The 20,830-nt window shown below is 34.6% G+C and overlaps 2 protein-coding genes across 2 annotated transcripts; both read left to right on the top strand.

The window, feature by feature from the left end:
* The first annotated feature begins 1,746 nt into the window (after positions 1–1,746).
* LOC149421226 (WW domain-binding protein 4) lies at positions 1,747–20,804 on the top strand. Its single transcript, XM_089635423.1, has 7 exons — positions 1,747–1,875; positions 9,441–9,513; positions 12,147–12,338; positions 16,091–16,268; positions 17,316–17,436; positions 19,170–19,310; positions 20,500–20,804. Coding segments are annotated over exons 1-7 (909 nt in total). The 5' UTR covers positions 1,747–1,873; the 3' UTR covers positions 20,702–20,804.
* Positions 2,149–4,225, top strand: LOC149421227 (calmodulin-lysine N-methyltransferase). The gene has a single exon (XM_089635422.1). The coding sequence runs from the start codon at positions 2,356–2,358 to the stop codon at positions 3,301–3,303; it is 948 nt and encodes a 315-aa protein (XP_089491548.1). The 5' UTR covers positions 2,149–2,355; the 3' UTR covers positions 3,304–4,225.
* Positions 20,805–20,830: the final 26 nt, after the last annotated feature.

Below are 20,830 nucleotides of genomic sequence, written 5' to 3' on the forward strand. Positions count from 1 at the left end.
GAAAAACAAAATTTTATTCGCTTGTGCAAAACGACACAAGACTCAATGCCATGATAGGAATCTTCGAACAACATGATGCAACACCAGAAGACATAGCAGTTGCAAGAACACGCTTTCTTGTTGCTTTGTACGGGGGTGACATGGATAAGGAAACCTTGGAAGAAGTCCGCTACAAACGTTTCGCAAAGTCGACAACAAAAAGCAAATTCAATCTTGCCTCTTTGCCACCAACGAACGACGCTGCACGGTACCATGCATTTAGAACGTACCATCAAGATCAAAAAGGTATGGAATCCAAAAAAAATCCAGAAAACTGGGGCTGGAAACGTGACACCAACGGGCTTGTTCCAGTAAGAATGAAAAAGAAACCAGCACCCGAGACTTTATTAAAATTTATTTCATGCAATTGTAAAAAAGGATGCGGCGTTGCATGTAGCTGCAGGAAAGCTGGATTGAAGTGTTCTATTGTATGTGGGTGCTGTAATGGTCAAACATGCCGAAATTCGCCAGAGGTTCACATCGATGTCGAGGACGAAGAAGAAGAGATTTTGTCAATGGAAGCCCACAATCTCAGTATCACAGGCAATGAGTTAGATGATGACATTGATGACGAAGACTGTTATTAAGTAACATAATTTATAGTAACATAATTCATAGTAATGTAACATAATTTCGAAATCTTCCATCGCTGGTATATCTGTGGAGTAGACCTACTGGGGATACCACAATAAATGTTCTCTACCTCATGGTGGTGTGGAAATGAGTTAACAAAATTATTATAATACCTGAGGGAGTATGGCTACTACCCGTGGCTCTATCCTACTGACTTTCTCTTGGGCATGCTCGGTATGAACCATCTACGGGTCAGAAGAGATGTGCATATTGTATCACACTTCTTCAAACTGATTCGTGGATGGTTTGAAAATCCGACTATCATGGAGAGTATTAGTCTCTATGTTCCTGATGGTTATCTCCGTCACCGACAGCATAGACTGTTTTATCTCCCGACCTGCAGGATCAACTTGCCAATGGTCATGCCGGTGGGGAGAGCAGTCTTGCTGTTGAACAGAATTAATTCGGATATCGACATATTTAGCATCGGTGAAGCTGCCTTTAAAAAGCAAGCTCTATTGATGCTGGTATAGTTTATACACCGCTAACTATTATGTAATACCATTTTACAAATGTACTTAAAAACGAAATAAAATGTAATTTTGTAATGTTTTTAAAGGAATAAACAAATTGAATTGAATTGAAAAAAAATAATTAAGTAATGAATAACCCGAAAAAATTACAAAGTTGGGAATTTCATCATTTTTTAGAAAAATATTCACATTTCCGCCACTGTAACTCGTTATCTATTAGACTTACAAAAAAAAACTTCCTACAAAAAATGTAGGTAATTTAGTTGTCTTTAAGTTTGCCTTTAACAATTTGGTTGTAAAAACGACCACTTCACAATTATTTTGAAAAAAACAAATTTTGGCACCTTCAATCCAAGATGGCGGGTCGAGCTCGACCCTCCCAAGGTCGAAAACTTTTTTTTTTCCTTAGAGTCCCAATCTTAACAACATATATCAAAATCGCTACTACCTAACCTTTTGCAAGGTAAAACTCCCCACTGACTGGACTATAAGTGCATAAACAAATAAACCCGAATAGCGACTTTATTTTATTCTATTTAGAGATCTAGTATCTAGTACCTATCCAAATATTATTTATATGGCTGGAAACATTTATGCATTCATTTTGACGTTTGAATGAGCTTTCGTCGTTTTCGAACGTTTCAAACAAAATCTCCCAAAGTTGTTTGACAGGCGATTATGTGATATCTGTTTCATGTGTTACACTTCTGGGTTCATTCTTATTCAAAATGTAAGTATGTTCTCAGATTCCCTAATACTTACTTTATTATATTTCGTATTTCAAGTCTTATCGTTGTGTTGATTAATGTCAGAAAACAGTTGAATAGCTTCTACCGATAGCCTAATAATAGCTCAATGTCTCTCTTGTCGTGTCGAAAAAGATGTTTGTGTATTGATTTTAAAAATATATATTAGTTTTTATTTGTAAAACTTGACACGTGTTTTTAATTTTTTCAGGAATCATTAAGCTTTTAACGACACGTAACCAAATAGATAAATAATTTGGAGTTGTTCAAGATTTCTTCTGAAAATGTGATAATTACTATTCTTGACCTTGTATTGTTTAACTAGCTTCATAGGAAGTTCTAAAAACGTCCATAAATCTAGTATATTTATTTGTATAGAATACACAGCCACTCAAATGTAAATAAGCACCTGAAATTTTTTTTACGAGTTGCTCATCTGCTTAAAATTTGGTTAAATACAATTGATGCCGGGACAGAAGTTACAAAATCTGTCGGTAGATAAGAATTCTTTGACTTCCAACAATAACAATGATGATGAAATAGTAAATAAGTATGTGGAGGAAAACTCTAAAACTACTGCTCGAAAAAGATGGAAGATTTTAGCCAAAGTTCTGTTCAAGAGTACGAAAGAAGACATTGCGGATGTGTCTGTGAGGCGATTCACTTCATTTGGGGTATTTGCTCCGACTTCTAAAATAGGATGCTGGCTGAATTACACAACCTTGGACAAGATGTTCTCCATAAGTATACAGCATCTTAATGGAAAGTTCTCTGCCGAGGACCTGATGGGCTTCAACAACACGGGAAACATCTGCGTGTGGCCATCAGAAGAGACCTTGTCTGTGTATATAACTTCCAACCTGCACTTGTTCAGTAACAAGTCGGTGCTGGAACTGGGAGGGGGGATGTCTTGCATGGCGGGGCTCATGGTGGCCAAATACGGGGAAAAGTCACGCGTCAGGGTTACAGATGGGAACGCCAAGTCTATTGAAAACGTCCAAGTCATAATCAAACAGAACAAGCTAGATAACAAAGTGAAATGTTCCGTCTTAAAGTGGCAAGACCTAAAGAAGAATGGTTTGAATTCCATTATTCCAAGCTCTCAGTTTGATATTGTTTTAGTAGCTGATTGCTTATTTTTTGATGAGGTGCGTGAGGACCTTATCTGTGCTATTTGGTTCCATTTGGGAGCCTCAGGCGTTGCCTACGTGATGGCTCCTCAGAGAGGGTCCACCCTGGATCAGTTCATAACTGCATCTCAAGATTATGGCTTCTCCTGCATTAAAAATGAAAAGTATGATAAGGTTATATGGGAGCGTCACCTAAAGCTCCTGGAAACTGATTTGACCTATGATCCAAGTCTGCATTATCCAATTTTACTGAAACTGACTAAAGTCAATTGTTCACCTTGAATGCCTTAGGGGATTTTTCAAATGAAATAGTATTTTAAATATATTTTCGTCCCCCTATTTTCCAATTAGAGGTACGTCTAGCTGATTTGTTTTTTGTTAAAACGAGAAACGGTAAATTGTGCTGTAGTTGGGAATCAAGATTTGTAAAGCACAAACACAAACACAAAAGTATAAACACCATTTAAATATGTATTTTAGCTACCTGCCATATGTTTTAAAAATACTATAATATTATGTAGGCATCCAGCTTCATTAAGGCGTATTTACAGTTTTTCCTTCCGGAGTGATCAAAATATTATTTTGTGTTCTTGACAGTAATCACATGTGTAGAAACAAAAATATCATTTTTAAGAAATGATCAATTGATTATTTAGAGGATGTAAACAATAATCATCTAAATTGGACCACTAGAGTTAAATCTACAAAAATTATAGAATGAAAGAAAAATTAATATGTATCAATGATCTCCTGTGTTATTAGTGCCATGAAAAGACTGAAATAGGCTAAGACAATTATACAACTGTTACTAAGATTTGATGATAATTATATTGGAAACAATCCAAAGATATTACCAGTAATTGGTACTGAAATACTATTTACGTCTCTTAACCAAGTATCTAATCTTTCCAATGTAGTCAATGTATTATTTATTATAATTAGTTTTCCACGCCTAATCTTTTGTTAACTTTTGATGGCTTGTGGAAAGAGGCCATTCAATAGATATTCTAGTAATAGCATGGATTTACATATTTCAGTTTAGCTGAGGACTTGACCTAATGTAAACCATAGTTCTATCACAGTGTGTAATTAATAGTATGTGTTACAGAATAGATTCCAGTTCAATAGTACAATATTTCTCTCCCTGTTACATTCCTTTCACTAATATTGCCTAGTTAATAATATAGAAACATAAAAAGCATCTCTCTACACATGAATCATTCTTGTAAATCAAAACAAAAAGTATTCTCATGTACCTAATTACTAGATTGATTCAATCTTTTCACAGATATCTATTATAATTTTCATATAATTTATTGACCAATTTAGTTTTTAGAAATCCCAAGTAATTTTACTTGAAAACATGTAATTATGACTTAAAATGTTTGGTTCTCCCTTTTGTGCCAATTTGTGTGTATTGGGTAAACATAATGTGTTCAATTTAATGTATTGAAAGTCAGTATTATTTAACAGTTTTTGTTATGATCTTTAATATGCTTATTATAATATGTTAAATATTATATATAACTGAATGAGACTATATTGTCTTACATATATTATCTTTTATTAAAGCCTGATAATTTATTTAACATAGCGGCTGGTGTTTAAGAACTTGTGTTATTTGCATAGTTCTCTTAACCTATTTTCCGCTAACCTAACCTAACCGCATTGTATGATGTAAAAAATTATACCCATGCCTCTAACTAGGGTCAGCCCTGTGCAGGCACAATAAGGAACTCCACTCCCTTTTTGATTTTTTTTTTATAATCACCTTCTAACTTATATGCCAGTACATATTTTTTATTGTTATATGTAGAATTAGTTTTAATATTTAAAATAATTTTCAAAGTTTTAATTTTTGGGTTCTCCCAAAATCGCACCAAATCTACAGGCGTGACCAGTGACATCACCAGTCACCAGTCTCGTCACCAGTCAACAGTCTCAAAAATGTTTATGTTTTTTCAACCGGTGCTGTATTTTGTAAGGGAGTTAAAAATCTGCATTACTACTAAAGAAATAGTGTGAAATCGGTTCAGATGTGGACTGTGGACCATAGGTATATTACTCACGTAAACTGTTTGTGATGCCAGATTGTGTCTGAATCAGTAGATTCAGTCTTCTAACCGAGCGGTGTTTTATTCGTTTTTAAATGATGATTTATTAATACGTATAATATATATTAAAACTTATATATTCAGAATCGGAGTTTATTGATGTACAAGTGTTTCATAAGCGTAATGAAAGAATAGCCCCCATCACAGTAAAATTTTATTAAAAAATTAAAAAGAGATGACAAATGTACATTATGCAACAACGCCACGATGTAAAAAAATTAGATATACTCATGCGCATTATGCGCTGATGTCGTCTCTCTCTTTCATATGACACGGCGCTAATTGTCAAAAGGCAAATGTGTACACAATTATTTACAATTGGTTATGTGTGCAGTGTACGTAACAATTGAGCAAATGTGCATACCTTATTTTTCTATATTGACACAATGCCCATGCGAACTTTGCAGCACCCCCTAAATGCTAAAAATTTAAAAACGCCCCGCCAGACCTCCAAAACGCCCACAAATGGACGTTGGCACCCTGATTAAGAATCATTGATCCATAATATTTTTCACTGGAGTTCCTTATTGGAACAGACCATTCCGGGCGCTGATAATACCTAGCACCGTGCCTTTGAGGTTTTTACTAGCGCCAGGTTCTGTTTGGCTTGGGGCCAGCCCTGCCCCTAGCCTTATATATTATGTATGTTTAAAAAATTTTTAATGTGCAGATATCAAAAAATGTGCCGCATGACCTATTACTCTATAAATCTTGGGAATGCATTAAAATCGTTAAAGACATAGTTCGTTGTTATGTGTATTATATGTTTCTGTTTTTCATTATTGTGTTAGTTCGCCGCCTGAATTCAAACTAAGACTAAGAGCACTTGAGTAATCTTACATTTAAAATCATAACGAACCCTCAAACATTAAGAAGACAATGCATGTGACTTAGTTAGTTCTGCATTCAGAGAGGCGATTCCAGTTCTACTTGCGGATAAGGAAGTGTCCTTAACCTTAAAATTAACAACTTTTACGTTAACTGTGATTCCAGTTCTCTCGGGTGACAGCGAAAAAGTCAGGGTTAAGTAGAAATTTTTTAGGTTAAGTACAATTCCTTATCGTTAAGTAGAACCACAATCATCCATCAGGTGATGAATCAACTATCCAATTAAGGATATTTGTATCATTTCACTTTGGTGATGATATTTTAATTATAATTTGTGAACACTGACCAGCCAAAAAATGGTACAAGAATGCTACAAAATGTAGGTATCATCTACACTGCCAGGGAAAGTGAAGTGAAATAACCCAAAACTGCGCTATGTAAATGTTATGTTATTACGTATAATGTATTTTCATTTAGAGTATTAACACTATTAACATTTCTGTAAACCCTATTTGTATACATAATATATGCCAGTATTAATGGTAAGACATTAAGTTTCCTGTCGCTTCTCTTAAAACTATAAGGGACCAAAACAAATGGATAATGTTATGAATATTCAATTCTACTACAAACATACTTCAAAATTAGCTTCCTTATTTTGTATCACAGAGATAAAGTGCAAAGAAGTTTGCTATTTCTTATCTTATTATATTGCGCATAAATTCAACCTGGTAACTCACAAAAATAATGACACCATTATATTCTTATTTGTACATATCCCTTTTATATTAAATAGCCAGCTTAGTTTGATGATCACCGTTTTTTTACTCTCCGAATGCTGGTAACATTTTCCTTATTTTATAATATAGGTATTAAATTTACAAGACATTCTTCTTATGGGCAACCCCACAACTGATATTCAAGTCCACGTATTCTTATGTATTTGTTGTTTAATTGTTATTTGGTTATAAATTTAAATGTTTTTAAGTTAGCAAAGTATGTATATGTTCTTTCCATGAAAACTTGTAGGTGTGAAATATTTATCTTAGTTCTGTGTATTGTGAAGTTATCAATGTCTCCATTGACACACTTCATGCGGGCGAAAAGGGTCCCAGAAAATGGATTTTGTTTTAAACAGCTATATCTTTAAAAATTTTACACGATTTGAATGAAATTTTTTTACATAGTTCTCACCACACCCCAACTGTAAAATTTTATTTGAAATTAAAGCCTACTATTGTAATACGACTCCATAAGTTAAGGTCAGTGTTGAGTCATTTAGTGATGTTTTATGGGTTAAAAATTTTCATATTTTATTACATTACAAAAAAAAACAAACATTTTCCGCATCTCCAGCGCGACCCTCCGACGGGTTTAAATATAGTATCCTTTTGATAAAATATTCTTCCACACACAAGACAAGATTTTGAAGATGGGGAAGACTTGATTTACATTTTTAAATACATATACATATAGTTGGGACCCTTACAAAGAGATTACAAAATTATCGGACAGCAATGCCTTTTCCGCCATTGAAGCAAAACTGGCGTAAATGTTAGAACTACCGTTCCCGCTGGAAGTTTGTTAATTTATATGTCTATAATGCTGATTACCTACTTGATTACCCATTATTAATAATGCTGATTACCTACTTGATTACCCATTATTAATAATGCTGATTACCTACTTGATTACACATTATTAATAATGCTGATTACCTACTTGATTACCCATTATTAATAATGCTGATTACCTACTTGATTACCCATTATTAATAATGCTGATTACCTACTTGATTACCCATTATTAATAATACTGATTACCTACTTGATTACCCATTATTAATAATACTGATTACCTACTTGATTACCCATTATTAATAATACTGATTACCTACTTGATTACCCATTATTAATAATACTGATTACCTACTTGAAAATAATATATTTACCTATTTTACAGTATTCTAATATTAGGACGGGTTGTTTCGGAGAATCTGAACAATTCATCAAATTTCAACGTTCATTTTCAAGTTCTGTGAAAGATTTTTTCAAGTTCTGTTTTTATTTCAGTTTTGTCAAGCAACTAGCCTACAATGATATAAAAACAGAACTTGAATAAGTCTTTCACAGAACCCGGAAATGAACGTTGAAATTTGATGAATTGTTCAAATTCTCCGAAACAACCCGTCCTTAGAATGCATTGTATAGTTCCACTGTTGAAAGTGGAGTCAAATAGGCACAAACTAACAACGTGTTAATGTGTTAACAATTTTACTTTAATGTTTTGTTTTATGAAAACATTATTTTGATGTGTTACGTAGTTTTGAATTCTATGTTTAGTGTAGTGCAGCTAAATAATTACGATGCACAATATTGACTAACTCCAATGCGATGTTATGGTGTATATTAATATGTACTTCTATCCAAGGTATGAATGTTCTTTCTCTGGCACTCTAATGTTATTATCTCGCACTATTTCAATTACCTACTACATATTATCTATTAAATAGTACTACTTTGCCTAGTTCTTTGATAGTACAAAAATTGACATCAAAGTTGATTAATATGTCCGATTATTCCAGTATATTATGTCCTGAATGATTCTACTAACTAATTCTTCTCTCTTTCGTAATATGTATGCGTGTTTTAGCATAGTTTCATTATTGTTACCAATTAGCCTCACTGAAAAATCATATATTGAACATTACTCGATGTAACTACTAACGTAATAATTAATAAGCTAAATAATTCATTAAACTACTCATAATTTGGGTAGATACATACCGAAAATTATTGCATGCAGAGTACACATGTACACTTGTACATTGTATAAATTATAACTTATTAACATTCTCAAGATCTGAAATCTAAGAAGACTCCTAAACATTGTTACCAAAAAGATATTTATGTATATTGTTTGTTATGTTTGTGAGCATTATGTAAATTAATATGATAACATTCTCATTCTCTCGTACTTAAAATTGTTAATATTTGTTTTTATGAAAAAGTATTTTCTCCAATATGAAGTCAATTGTTTGATATGACTATTGTCATCATTAATTTCCATTATATATTGAAGTTATACTAAAATTATATTGTTGTTTCAATTACTTGTTGACTTTATTCTTTCTTGATTTCCCCATTGCAATCCAATATCATTCACTAACTTTCATTCTGTCAAATATATCATTCGCAGAATTCCGCTGCTCAACGGAGAAGCTAGTTACTCATGTTGTTATTATATTTAACATGGCAACTATGTACTTATAAATAAGTCAACAAGTCACTAATTTTAAAGCGGTCAGTAAAATCCGAGTTACAGCTTTTCCGTTGCTTTGGATGATATTTCAATTACTCTATTTCTGTCTTAGCACTAATTTGAGAAATGTGAGTACCAAATTTCTTATGACTGTACGTTGTTGGTTATTCTGTTTGAGTCGTTTTAGTAATGATGTGTTTTTTCTTCTTTTTGTAGGGCAGACTACTGGAAATCTAATGAGAGAAAATATTGCGACTTCTGCAAGTGTTGGATTGCTGAAAATAAAATTGTAAGTGCGTCGCCATCTTAAAAAATTACTGATTTTTTTTTTCATACTACAAAAGTATTTCCAATAGACAAAAGCCAGCATTTTATTGCTTAACACACAAGTCAGGGGAAATAATTTTCCACAAAAAGAACTGCCATCTTTGGGTACGGTTGCTAAGGAGCAAGTGTAAGGACACATTCACTCAATTTTATTATTTACAGCAGTTTAAAAAACGATTTAGTACAGAAAATACAATTAGGAAGAATTTTCCATTTAAAATCTTAACTTTGGAGCTGGAGGGTTTAATTAATTGATGATTTTAACTTCTTTCCAGTGAATAAAAATATCACTAAGAATCAAAATCAGATCTGGTCACCAAACATGGCCAAAGCCATTTCAAGCAACGTTTCAATTCTGAATGGTGATCTTACACAATGGTGGCGATACTGAGAGTATCTTCCACTCTGGAACGTGCTGCAAATATACTATTTATTATTTTAATTGCGTAAATTGTGAAATAACACAAATTAATCAAATAATGTTTATTTGCGCCCGCCGGGATTTGAACCTGCGACCTACCGCTTGCTAGTCGAGAGCCTTACCCCTCGACCACAGAGGCCTTCAATGGGTGTGCCTTATAGACTCAAAAACTATGTTTGTTCTTATTAGTGCTCAAGGAGAGATTGCACTACTCATGCTTATTTTTATATAAAGACTATCTGACGTGTACCCGCCGTTGCTGGGGGTTATTCTTAGGAGATAGACATATAGATGCCATCGCGGACTTTTCTGTAGGGGTTTTTAAGATATACAATTTTGTAGTACATTATGTTGATGAATCTCATAAGGTTTAGCCAGCATTAGCAAATAAATTTTATTTGATTAATTTGTGTTATTTCACAATTAATTAATTAAAATAATATATAGTATATTTGCGGCACGTTCCAGAGTGGAAGATACTACCAGTATCGCCCTGGTGTAAGACCACCATTCAGAATTGAAACGTTGCTCCAAATGGCTTTAGCCGTGTTTAGTGACTAGATCTGAATAGCCAGGTACTTCCCCACCTTCCTCTTTCCCTTCCCCACTTACCTTCAGCCTCACAACATCCCCCAATTGGGGATGCCATAGTCTCACTGGCTCCAGACGGGAGCAGTTGGGACTCTTGTGAGGTATTCACTATGAAAAAAAAAAATAAAAAAATAAAATGTAAGCGCCTGAAAATATTTTATTTATGACTTATTACAAAACATTGACTTTTCTCTACTTTCTATAAATTCAATATGCACGTATTATATATGTTACCGGAAATGTATGATATCTAGGAATTGTATACAACTCCTAGGAAATGTATTCAATTCCGAAGCTATTTAGGAAATGTATAAAATATTGTTTTTGTACACATCCTGGGAAATGTATACATTTCCTAGGAATTGTATATAATTCCAATATCGTATTAGGAAATGTATAAAAAGAATGCTTTCTGTAATAAAACACGTTGTTTTATTTGTTATATTCTTATAAAGTCAAACTTTCATTTGGTAAGTAATCAGTCGGTTATTTAAGTAATTATAAATGTCACAATATTAAAGTAATGGTCTTTTGGGTTGGGTTGGGTTAGGTTAGATTGGGTTAGGTTAGGTTTGGTTGGACGTGCGTAGGCACTGACTGTTTACGCGTCACTAGCGCGGTCGCCTGATCAGACGATGCAATACCCTCCCCTTGCCCCGCTATCCACGCGTACCTATTGATATCTTAAATGTTTTACATTTCCGATTGCTATTTAAGAAATGTATAGATTTCCTAGGAAATGTGTCTAATATAATTTATTTCACACATTTCCGGGCGATTTTAGGAAATATATACATTTCCTAGGAATTGAATACAATGACGAATTACATACATTTCCGTTAACATATTTCGGAAAAAAATCTATAAATGATAGTGAAAACCCTATCAAAATCCATTGCGTGGTTTAGAAGAACTAAGCACACAAACAGACAGACGTGGATAACGACTTTATTTTATACTACATATTTAGAGAAGTGTCCTGGGCAGAGTGGCCTTTTTTTTTACAAATCTACACTTTTATTCTGAGATTTATGAAATTTTGCACACAAATGGAAGGTCACTGTCTACATGATATTTAGAAACCACCCCATCCTCTTTTCCCACCCCTTAGAGTAGAATTTAGATACTTTTTGATGAAATTTTGCCCACTCGACATTCAAAATAAGAGAAACATATTTATTTATTGTTTTCAAGTTTAATTTGTAGAACTCCATTATAATTTTTATTTCTTTTATATACTCAATAATATTATTATTCAATTTATAAAAACAGTGTATTTATAAAAAAGTTCTGCTATGTAATTATTATTCCTTGTAACAGCTGTTTCGCCCTCTGAAGACAGTTTGATAATGCCTTCAGAGGGCGAAACAGCTGTCACACGGAATAATAATTACATATCAGAACTTGTTAAAAATTGAGTTAAATTATTGATTAGGTATATAAAAGAAATAAAAAAGAGAAACATTATTGTCTACATCAGATTTCTAAAAACTTCACGGACTTCAGCTAGTATTTAAATAAATTTAATATAGCATTTTACATTATTATTTAAAACTGACCAAACAATTGGTTTTTGTTTACAGTCCGTTTCATTACACGAGGGAGGCAAACGACACAAGGAAAATGTTGCGAAAAGAATCACTGAGATTAACAAGAAGAGCACCAAAGATCAAAAAATACAAATCAAAATTGAAGAGGAAATGAATAAGATGGAGAAAAATGCCATGGTGGCTTATCTTAAAGATATTGAAAACAATGCAGACTTGACATCTCAGGTAATGTATAACTAACTGTTCATATACTTCATATTATTAAGGGTACTTTAAAAAAACCCATTTACATGTCTACAGCTCCATATTAATCACACAACTCGAATGCTTATGTTTTGTAAACATGACTCGATTGTTCTTTTTTTTTATATTTTTTAAATGGTGCGAACAAAATATGTTATTTTTGAACATTGAGAAATGTCAAGTAATACGATTTTCCAGAACTCATTCTCATATCTTACATGAATATAATTTAAATAATGTTAAATTAACACCAGTATCACAAATTCGTGACTTGGGAGTTATATTCGAATCAAACTTAACATTCACAGCGCATATAGATGATATAACTAATAAGGCTTTAAAGATTCTTGGCTTCCTTTGTAGAACCCTAACTGATTTTAAGTCATTGGATTGCATGAAAACACTCTACATTTCACTAGTTAGAAGCCAAGTGGAATATAATTCACCTATTTGGTCTCCTTTCTATAAAGTACACTCTAACAAATTAGAACGGGTTCAACACAAATTTCTTAGGTACTTAAATTTCAAGCTTAAAATTCCAATAGAAAACATTAATTATGTAAATTTGATGAATGGACTTAATTTAATTACGCTGTCTGACAGAAGAACCATTTCAGACCTAATTTTATTATACAGAGTCATGAACAACCTTATTGACAGCCCTGCCATCGTTGCTGCTATTAAACTCTATGTACCGACAAGAAATACTAGACAAAATACAACATTCTTTTGCGACACATATAAAACCAACTATCAGTCAAACTCACTTACCAATAGGATGCATGATTTGGGCAACAAGTTTGGTGGTATTATAGATATATTCCATGATTCCCTTTATAATCTTAAATTCAAATTAAACCAACACTTTGTGGAATCATACAAATTATTGTAATAGATTTAACGATTAGATATGTTATTGTAATGTTTTATATTATATTTTGTTCTTTGTTATTGTTAAATATTATGTTGTTTAAAATGTTTCTTTACGCCATATTCTTCAAAAACTACTTGTATATTTTTTTAAAATTCTTCACTTTTATAACTCTTAGTATAAATTCTAACTCGATAACTTATGTAAAACTTATTTATAATCTATGTAAAAGCCCCTATGGGCGTATAACAACAACAATAAACAATAAACAATAAACAATATTAACTCCACACAGGAGGCCCTGAAGAAAATAATTTCCCTCAGGGCCTATGTCATCTTTGGGGATGCTGTGTGGAGGGTCTTTTTGTGGAGAGGAAGGAGTGAACATGGGTCTTGAAGAGTCCCATGTTGTAGGAGGGAGGAATCACAGAGGCCGGCAGTTCGTTCCACAGCCGAGCTGTTGAACTTAAGAATGAATCGTAGAAGCGACCCGTTCTCATGTGACAAATGTCAACTGTGTACAAATGTTGGGCGCGCATTTGGCGTGCATTTACGCACCGGTGCCGAAGGGATCAATGACGCTAGTTCCTCAGAGTATCTTCCATTGTAATACCGATAGAACAAGGACAGCATACCTACCTGACGCCTGTGCTCTAAAGATTGCAGTCCGTTTGTTAAGATTGGGGAATCTATCAAACGGACCGCCCGTTTCTGCACAGAGTCAAGGGTTTTTTTCAGGTATTTAGGGGCTCCGGACCAGAGATGGCTGCCAAATTCGACAGTAGGGCGCACTTGCGATTTGTACAGGGTCAGCAGTTGTGTATTATTAAAGTATCTGCGGGCCCTGTACAGTACGCCCAGCTTCTGAGAGGCCAACTTTACTCTGGCTTCGATGGAGCCCCCGTACCTGAGCTGGTCACTTATAGTTATACCAAGCATATCAATGGAAGGCCTGTTCGGAAGATTGCTTCCGTTGAAGGAGACTAGATTATCATTTGGATCCCTTTTAGACGTAATCAGACAGGATTGGGTCTTTGAAACATTAAATTCGACGAGATTATTTTTACCCCAGGAGGAAATACTCTCGAGATAACCGTCCATTCTCTGCTTCAAAGCCCTCCGAGCCGTTGGAGTTTGTGTGCCCTTTGGGGGCTTGTCAAACAAAAAGCTATCATGAACTGTACTGTCATCCGCGTAACAATGAATCGGTGCACATGTCAAAAGGTCATTGATGTGCAACAAAAACAAAGTCGGAGACAGAACCGATCCCTGTGGGACGCCAGCATTTATGGAGTGCGAGGAAGAGGTGAAACCGTCAGCAACCGCCTGAATCGACCTATCCCTTAAAAAGTCAGCAATCCACGTACACAGGGATGCGGGAAGTCCGTAAGAAGGCAATTTGTTGACAAGTCCTCGGTGCCAGACCCGGTCAAAGGCCTTGGATATGTCTAGTGCGACCGTTTGGGTCTCACCGTGACGTTCCAGGCACCGCCCCCAAACATGCGTCACATACGCGAGAAGATCACCGCACGAGCGGTTCCGCCGGAATCCGTATTGACGGTCGTTGATAATTTTGTTCTTCTCGAGGTATGTGAGCAGTTTGTCGTTGATCACACGTTCCATCACTTTGGACAGAACTGATGTGATCGCTATGGGGCGGTAGTTGGCCGGGTTGGAGCGGTCACCTTTCTTGGGAATAGGGTGAATGACCGCTTTTTTCCAACCAGAGGGCACAGTGCTACACTTCAGGGACATTTTGAAGAGCTTTGTCAAAACTGGAACTATTTCCGCAGCACACCTCTGCAATACCAGGGCAGGTATTCCATCAGGTCCACTAGCTTTGTTAACATCGAGCCCCCGTATGACGTGGAGTACATCCTGATGCCGTGGAGTACATTCTTTACACTTCAGTTAAAGTGATTATCCATTAGTAAAAGTGGATGCTCGTCACAAGTAGTTGATTGTTGACCTAGAAATTCTGTTCAAGATCATCTAGCTCAAATCTCATAAAAATATTGTTAGCTATGCGTGTTCGAGGGGGGTGAGGTGGAAAAAGTGCAGGAGGGGGGGGTAGGTCAGGGTTTTTATTATTATTATGTGAATACCGCACAAGAGTCTTAACTGCTCCGAACCACCTGGAGCCAGTTGAGGGATGCAGCACTACTCACACAACAGTAATACACGCATACTTACAACGTGTTTGATGGCTACATGGGACACCTCAACCCCTCTTATCAGTATTTCATACAAACTCATTCAGATATTGTGTCCTACGGTGACCGGATAAATCATCACAATGATAATTCATCACAACTTTAAAAAGTTATATAAAGTCATGGAAAGTGATGAAACAAAAACTTTATTATGTGGGTTAAGTAGGTTAGGTTAATTTTTTTTAATTTTTTTTATTCATAGTTTCTAATGACTTTATATCACTTTTTAAAAGTGTGTTGAATTGTCACTGTGTTGAGTTATCATGGAACCGTGTCCTACATGGACCTGAAAAGCACTGGACATAGCATTAGCGCGATTTGGTATGAATGGCATTGAAGCCAAATCTAGGGTGAGAGGAAATTGCCTGGTACCCATCTTGTATGACTAACTTTTGAACTGATTTGTATGCAAAGTGGTGCATAATGACCTGTTATTATTTTTGTTTTGTTAACGCAGTTATAATGACTCATGACTTTCTTGGGGTATTTGATGAGGCAAGGAATGGGATATGTCATTAAAAAGTTTTGGCATTTTTCATACATCTTCCCTTTTTAAGTCCATGGTGTCCTACCCAACACTAGTTGGAACCTTGTATGTATGGAGGTTTTACTGTATTATGTAGCTCTAATTATTTTTGTTGCCTTTGCAGATAATTAATGAAAAGTTAGCAGAAACCAATTCCACGCTGTATGTAAAAGATGCCCCTCCCCTAGAAAAGCCAGCTTGCAGTTCTAGCTCCAGCTCCAATTCAAGTAAAAAGAAAAATAAATGGCAACAAGGAAAGACGGAGGACGGAGATATTTATTACTGGAATTTAGAAACCCATGGTGCATATAATTTAATTACCAGCCTTCTCCAACCAAAATGTTCCATTTGGCATAATTATACAAATCATTTTTTTAATGATAAACTAATGTTTATAAGACAAGGTTTTATGCATGGCATAAAGGATAACAAATTATAAGCAATAATTAGTCACCTGAAATTCAGAGCACCTGACCGGACATCAGAAGACACGGGTTCAATTCCCGTTGGCGGCATTTATTTTTACTCGGGAGATATTTTCAATTTGTATTGATATTTCAGGCGACTAATTATTCCTTATAATTATTATTTTTTACCATAGACATATGAATATTAGTAGACCTGCCCTAAGTGATTAAAAGCGTATTATCCCCACTCCCCATACCGGTTCCATTGGAGCCGGCTGTGCTCGTGTATGGCCTCAAGTGAAATTTGAAAACGTGACGTCATCATTCTTGTGCGAACTATGGTCGAGGCATCATCGGTTCATTTTACTAAAATAACATGGCAAAATGTTGACTTGTACTATGAAAACTTGTAAAAATAGATGTGAAAAAGAGAATAAACCCAATTGTCGTATTACATTCCATATATAAGCATTATTTTACTTTATTTTAAGCATATTCACATCGTATAATATTAATCAGTTGTTACTATCACATCGAGAAACGTCTGGACGCGAAACACAAAGCTGGTTGGTTGCTGGGAAGTAAATTATGAACATTTATAAAAGTGTCTTAACTAAATACTTAAACGAAATATTCGACTCTGAAAATATAACCGAATTTTTTTGCCGAATTTGGACTTCGCAAATTTGTTCATAACGTGGCGAGTAATTTGCGCTCCCATGTAAAAATGTCTATTCATTCAAAAGCAGATTTTACTTTTAAGAAGTAAATGGTGATATTATAATGCGAGATGCCTATTTACTGTCAGATTGATTTATTGACGAATCACAGTCAGCTTCACTCCCTTCGTTCTTCAACAGTTGATTTTACCCCTCGCCATTATCTTCTCGTCTATTAATTCCTATGTCTGTGTTTTTTACTCAATAATTACTCTTTTTATAGAAACAGTCAAAGAGGCACCCGCGGAAGGTTTTGTGTCAATAGCGGATCTAAATGTTACTAACAAAAAGCAAAAACCTAATCAGCCATCATTCCTTGGAAAACCTGGAAAGGAACCTAAAAAGTTAGTACATACAATTTCATAGGCACATAAATTACATCATTTCATAATTTATTTTATCTTTAACTCCTGTGAGATGGCTAAAGTTTACAACAAAGCCAACATTTTCTAATTACACAAAAATGTGAAATCCTCACCATGTATCATTTTGGAACCTAGCTGGGGCCCCTCCGATGTTGGGGCTGTATGGAAAATTTGAGACATCATTTTCCGAGTCCTATGTCCTCAACATGTACCATTTTCACAGCATCCACGAAGATGACACAGTAAGTCATAAGGGACTTATTTCCCATCGGGGCCTCCTGGGTGGATTTAACATCAAAAAATAAAAATCCTTCTGCGTTCCTGGCTGGGGCTCCCCACCCCAAGGTTGGGACCTAATGTGCCAGATACGTCTACTTAAACATTAGCCTCCTCCTGCCCCCCCTGCCGCCGCCCATGAATGGTTTCCTTCTTAAATGCGTCTGCAGATGAATCCATAACTGTAATTTTATCTGTAAGCAAGTCCCCAGTTTAATTAGTTCTACCCGTTCAGTCTATTGATGCTTAACGCCGGGAAGGGTAGTTCTACCTTTTGCGCCGGCCTCATTTCAATGACAGAAAATATGCAATTATTCAATGTTTTTATATGAATATTATATACCAATCTCTTTGTAAAGATCCTAAGCATATGTACATAATTATCGAATCGTAATGCAAGTCTTCTTTTTATATTTATCTTCGTGCCTTTCCTTTACATCGATATTTCAACAAAAGGATAGTTTGTTATTGTAACAATTCAATTCCTGGAATGAGGGTTTTTATGACCATGAAACCCGATTCAAATCTCTATCTCTGTTCCGCCCCACTCAACTCCTGTGTGCAAGTGAGCGAGAGATGTCGGGCGTATTTAAAGAAGGCAGTTATGGGCAAATACCGATAGGCGAACCATAATAAACATATTACAAAGTTAATTGAGTTGCATTTCAAATAATATTCGATTTTTGTTCATTACTTTTATAGCTTGAGCTGAGTTACTATGTAGAAATTTTTTAATTATTTTTGAAGATATTAAAACAAATTAAAGAAATTCGCCTGGAGATGGCGTAGCGCCAACGCAAAAAATACTCGCCAAAAATTTATTAAGATAGAGATAATGCCAAATTTAATTTACTTGAAAGTTATTTTCATCGGAATGGCTTATAAGATTAGGTGTTATTGAAGTATTACTGGCATCATTTATATAAATACATATAGGGTGTCTGGGGGTAAAGTGCCAAATTCGGGACGTTTTTTGAAGTAAAAAATATAAATAACACTTTCTTTTTTTACTTAAATTCCAATGTTTTAAGGTAGTTTTTAGCTAAAAAAATATTGAATTGTTTGTATGGGAAAATAAAATCTAGGGAAAAATATTTTAGTATTGGAAAAAAATGTTTGAATTTCGAAAATATTTTTGAATTTGAATTTAACTTTTTTACTTCTACCATCATTTAGAATCATCTCCTGAAGTTAGTGCACTTTATCCCCAGACACCCTGTATAGATAATGCCGGATTTAATTTAATTTGTTGCTTTATTTACTTCAAAATTAATTTCACCGGAATGGCTTATAAGATTAGGTGTCATTAAAGTATTACTAGCATATTATACCTATAGAAACTAAAACCTAACTAAGCCAGTTTGAAATTTGAAGGTCAGGTTTGTGAATTAATCTTACGACATCCAATTAATTTGATTTTGTTTTTTTATTTGCAGGCAAAAAAAACCCAAAGAATATACGCCGTATATAAGAGAATCAGGCCCTGCAGTGCCTAATTTTTCGGAGAGATGTGAACCTATGGGACCTCAGCCACGAGCCGCGGATCCATACGGAACATGGAAAACAATTCATATTGAGTAAGTTGTTGCTATCTATTCGGGGGTTTAGGATCACACGGGCCTATCTACAAAAACATAGTTTTGAAATAAAGACAAATAAAGATTGGAATGCTCATACGCCCAACTGTATCTCCTAAACAGCTCTATGTACGAGATACAGCTTCGTGTCACTAATAAATATGATTATGGCATTACACAAACCAAGCTTAACTCAAAACATCAGTTTTTGTAGTGGTCCTAATTCCCCATATTTGAAGCTTCATTTGTTATCTTAATAAATCTAATTAGATCTTAATTTAGTATTAGGTAGGTACTTTCTTAATGGTGGTACCTGCCCTACTCAGATTGGTTAGCCACAGCCGTCTTTTATTAATACAGGCCGTGCTGTAGAAAATAAACTGACAGTTAAAGAAACCTGTTTTCGGACTTTTGCACTGGGTTAGTATATATAGTAGTATAGTTAGTATAAGTTAGTGACAGGGATTATTAGTACCAAACCCTGGGAAACCCAGTGCAAAAGTCCGAAAACTGGTCTCTTTAACTGTCAGTTCATGATTCTACAGCACGGCCTGTATTAATAAAGAAGGCGGTGGTTAGGTGGATTTGTTTCAATTTTTAAAATAACATTTTTCTAAATGCTTAGATAAAAGGAAAATAATTAAGATAATCAGTTTTTTTCCTTGGATACGCTAATATTTTTGTCATTTGATTTGATGGTTGTGGATGATTTTGTTGATTTTACTGATGACCGCACATACTAATAATAATTGGAAAACTGATACAGCACCATTTTTGTGAGAAATCATCTCAAGGGTGTGTAATAAATAATATTTTTAAAAATAGTATTATTGATGTTGCTGTAGTCTAAGGACGGGTTGTTTCGGAGTATTTGAACAATTCATCAAATTTCAACGTTCATTTCTGGGATCTGTGAAAGTCCAATTCAAGTTCTGTTATTATATCATTATAGGCTAGTTGCTTGACAGAACTGAAATAAAAACAGAACTTGAAAAAATCTTTGTGCAGCCGCTACCAAACTAAAAAAAAATTCTTGAAAATCTTCATGAAAAAACAAATTTATGAAAAAAAAAAATTTGAACTAAACAACATCAATAATGCCGAATTTTTCAAACTTATCACTTTATCACACTCAAAAGTCACAAGCAAGTTTATTTTCTCTTAAATTTCATTCTGTTTTTATTTTCAGGGCTCCAGCTGATCTGCAACTGCCAGAACAAACCTACGTGACCCCAACTATAGCAGTGATTACAGAACCTCCAGAAAAGAAGTTCAAAGAGAAAACTATGACAGCCGTGGACGAACCTGAAGCTTCTTCAGTGGCATTCAAAAAGAGAAAAATAAACAACACGGCAAAAAGAAATACACGTCAACGATTAGATGACGATTGAATAATTTAAATCAATTTGTAAACATTAATCAAAATTGAACAGACATCTGAAATAAATAATTATTTATTTTATTATTGAGCAATTATGAACATTAAAAAATAAAATTCTGTGTAATATTATGTATGTAGT

The sequence above is a fragment of the Hesperophylax consimilis genome, chromosome 9 (genome assembly GCF_061612785.1).
Source record: "Hesperophylax consimilis isolate HC1 chromosome 9, BYU_Hcon_1.0, whole genome shotgun sequence".
NCBI classification, from domain to species: domain Eukaryota; kingdom Metazoa; phylum Arthropoda; class Insecta; order Trichoptera; family Limnephilidae; genus Hesperophylax; species Hesperophylax consimilis.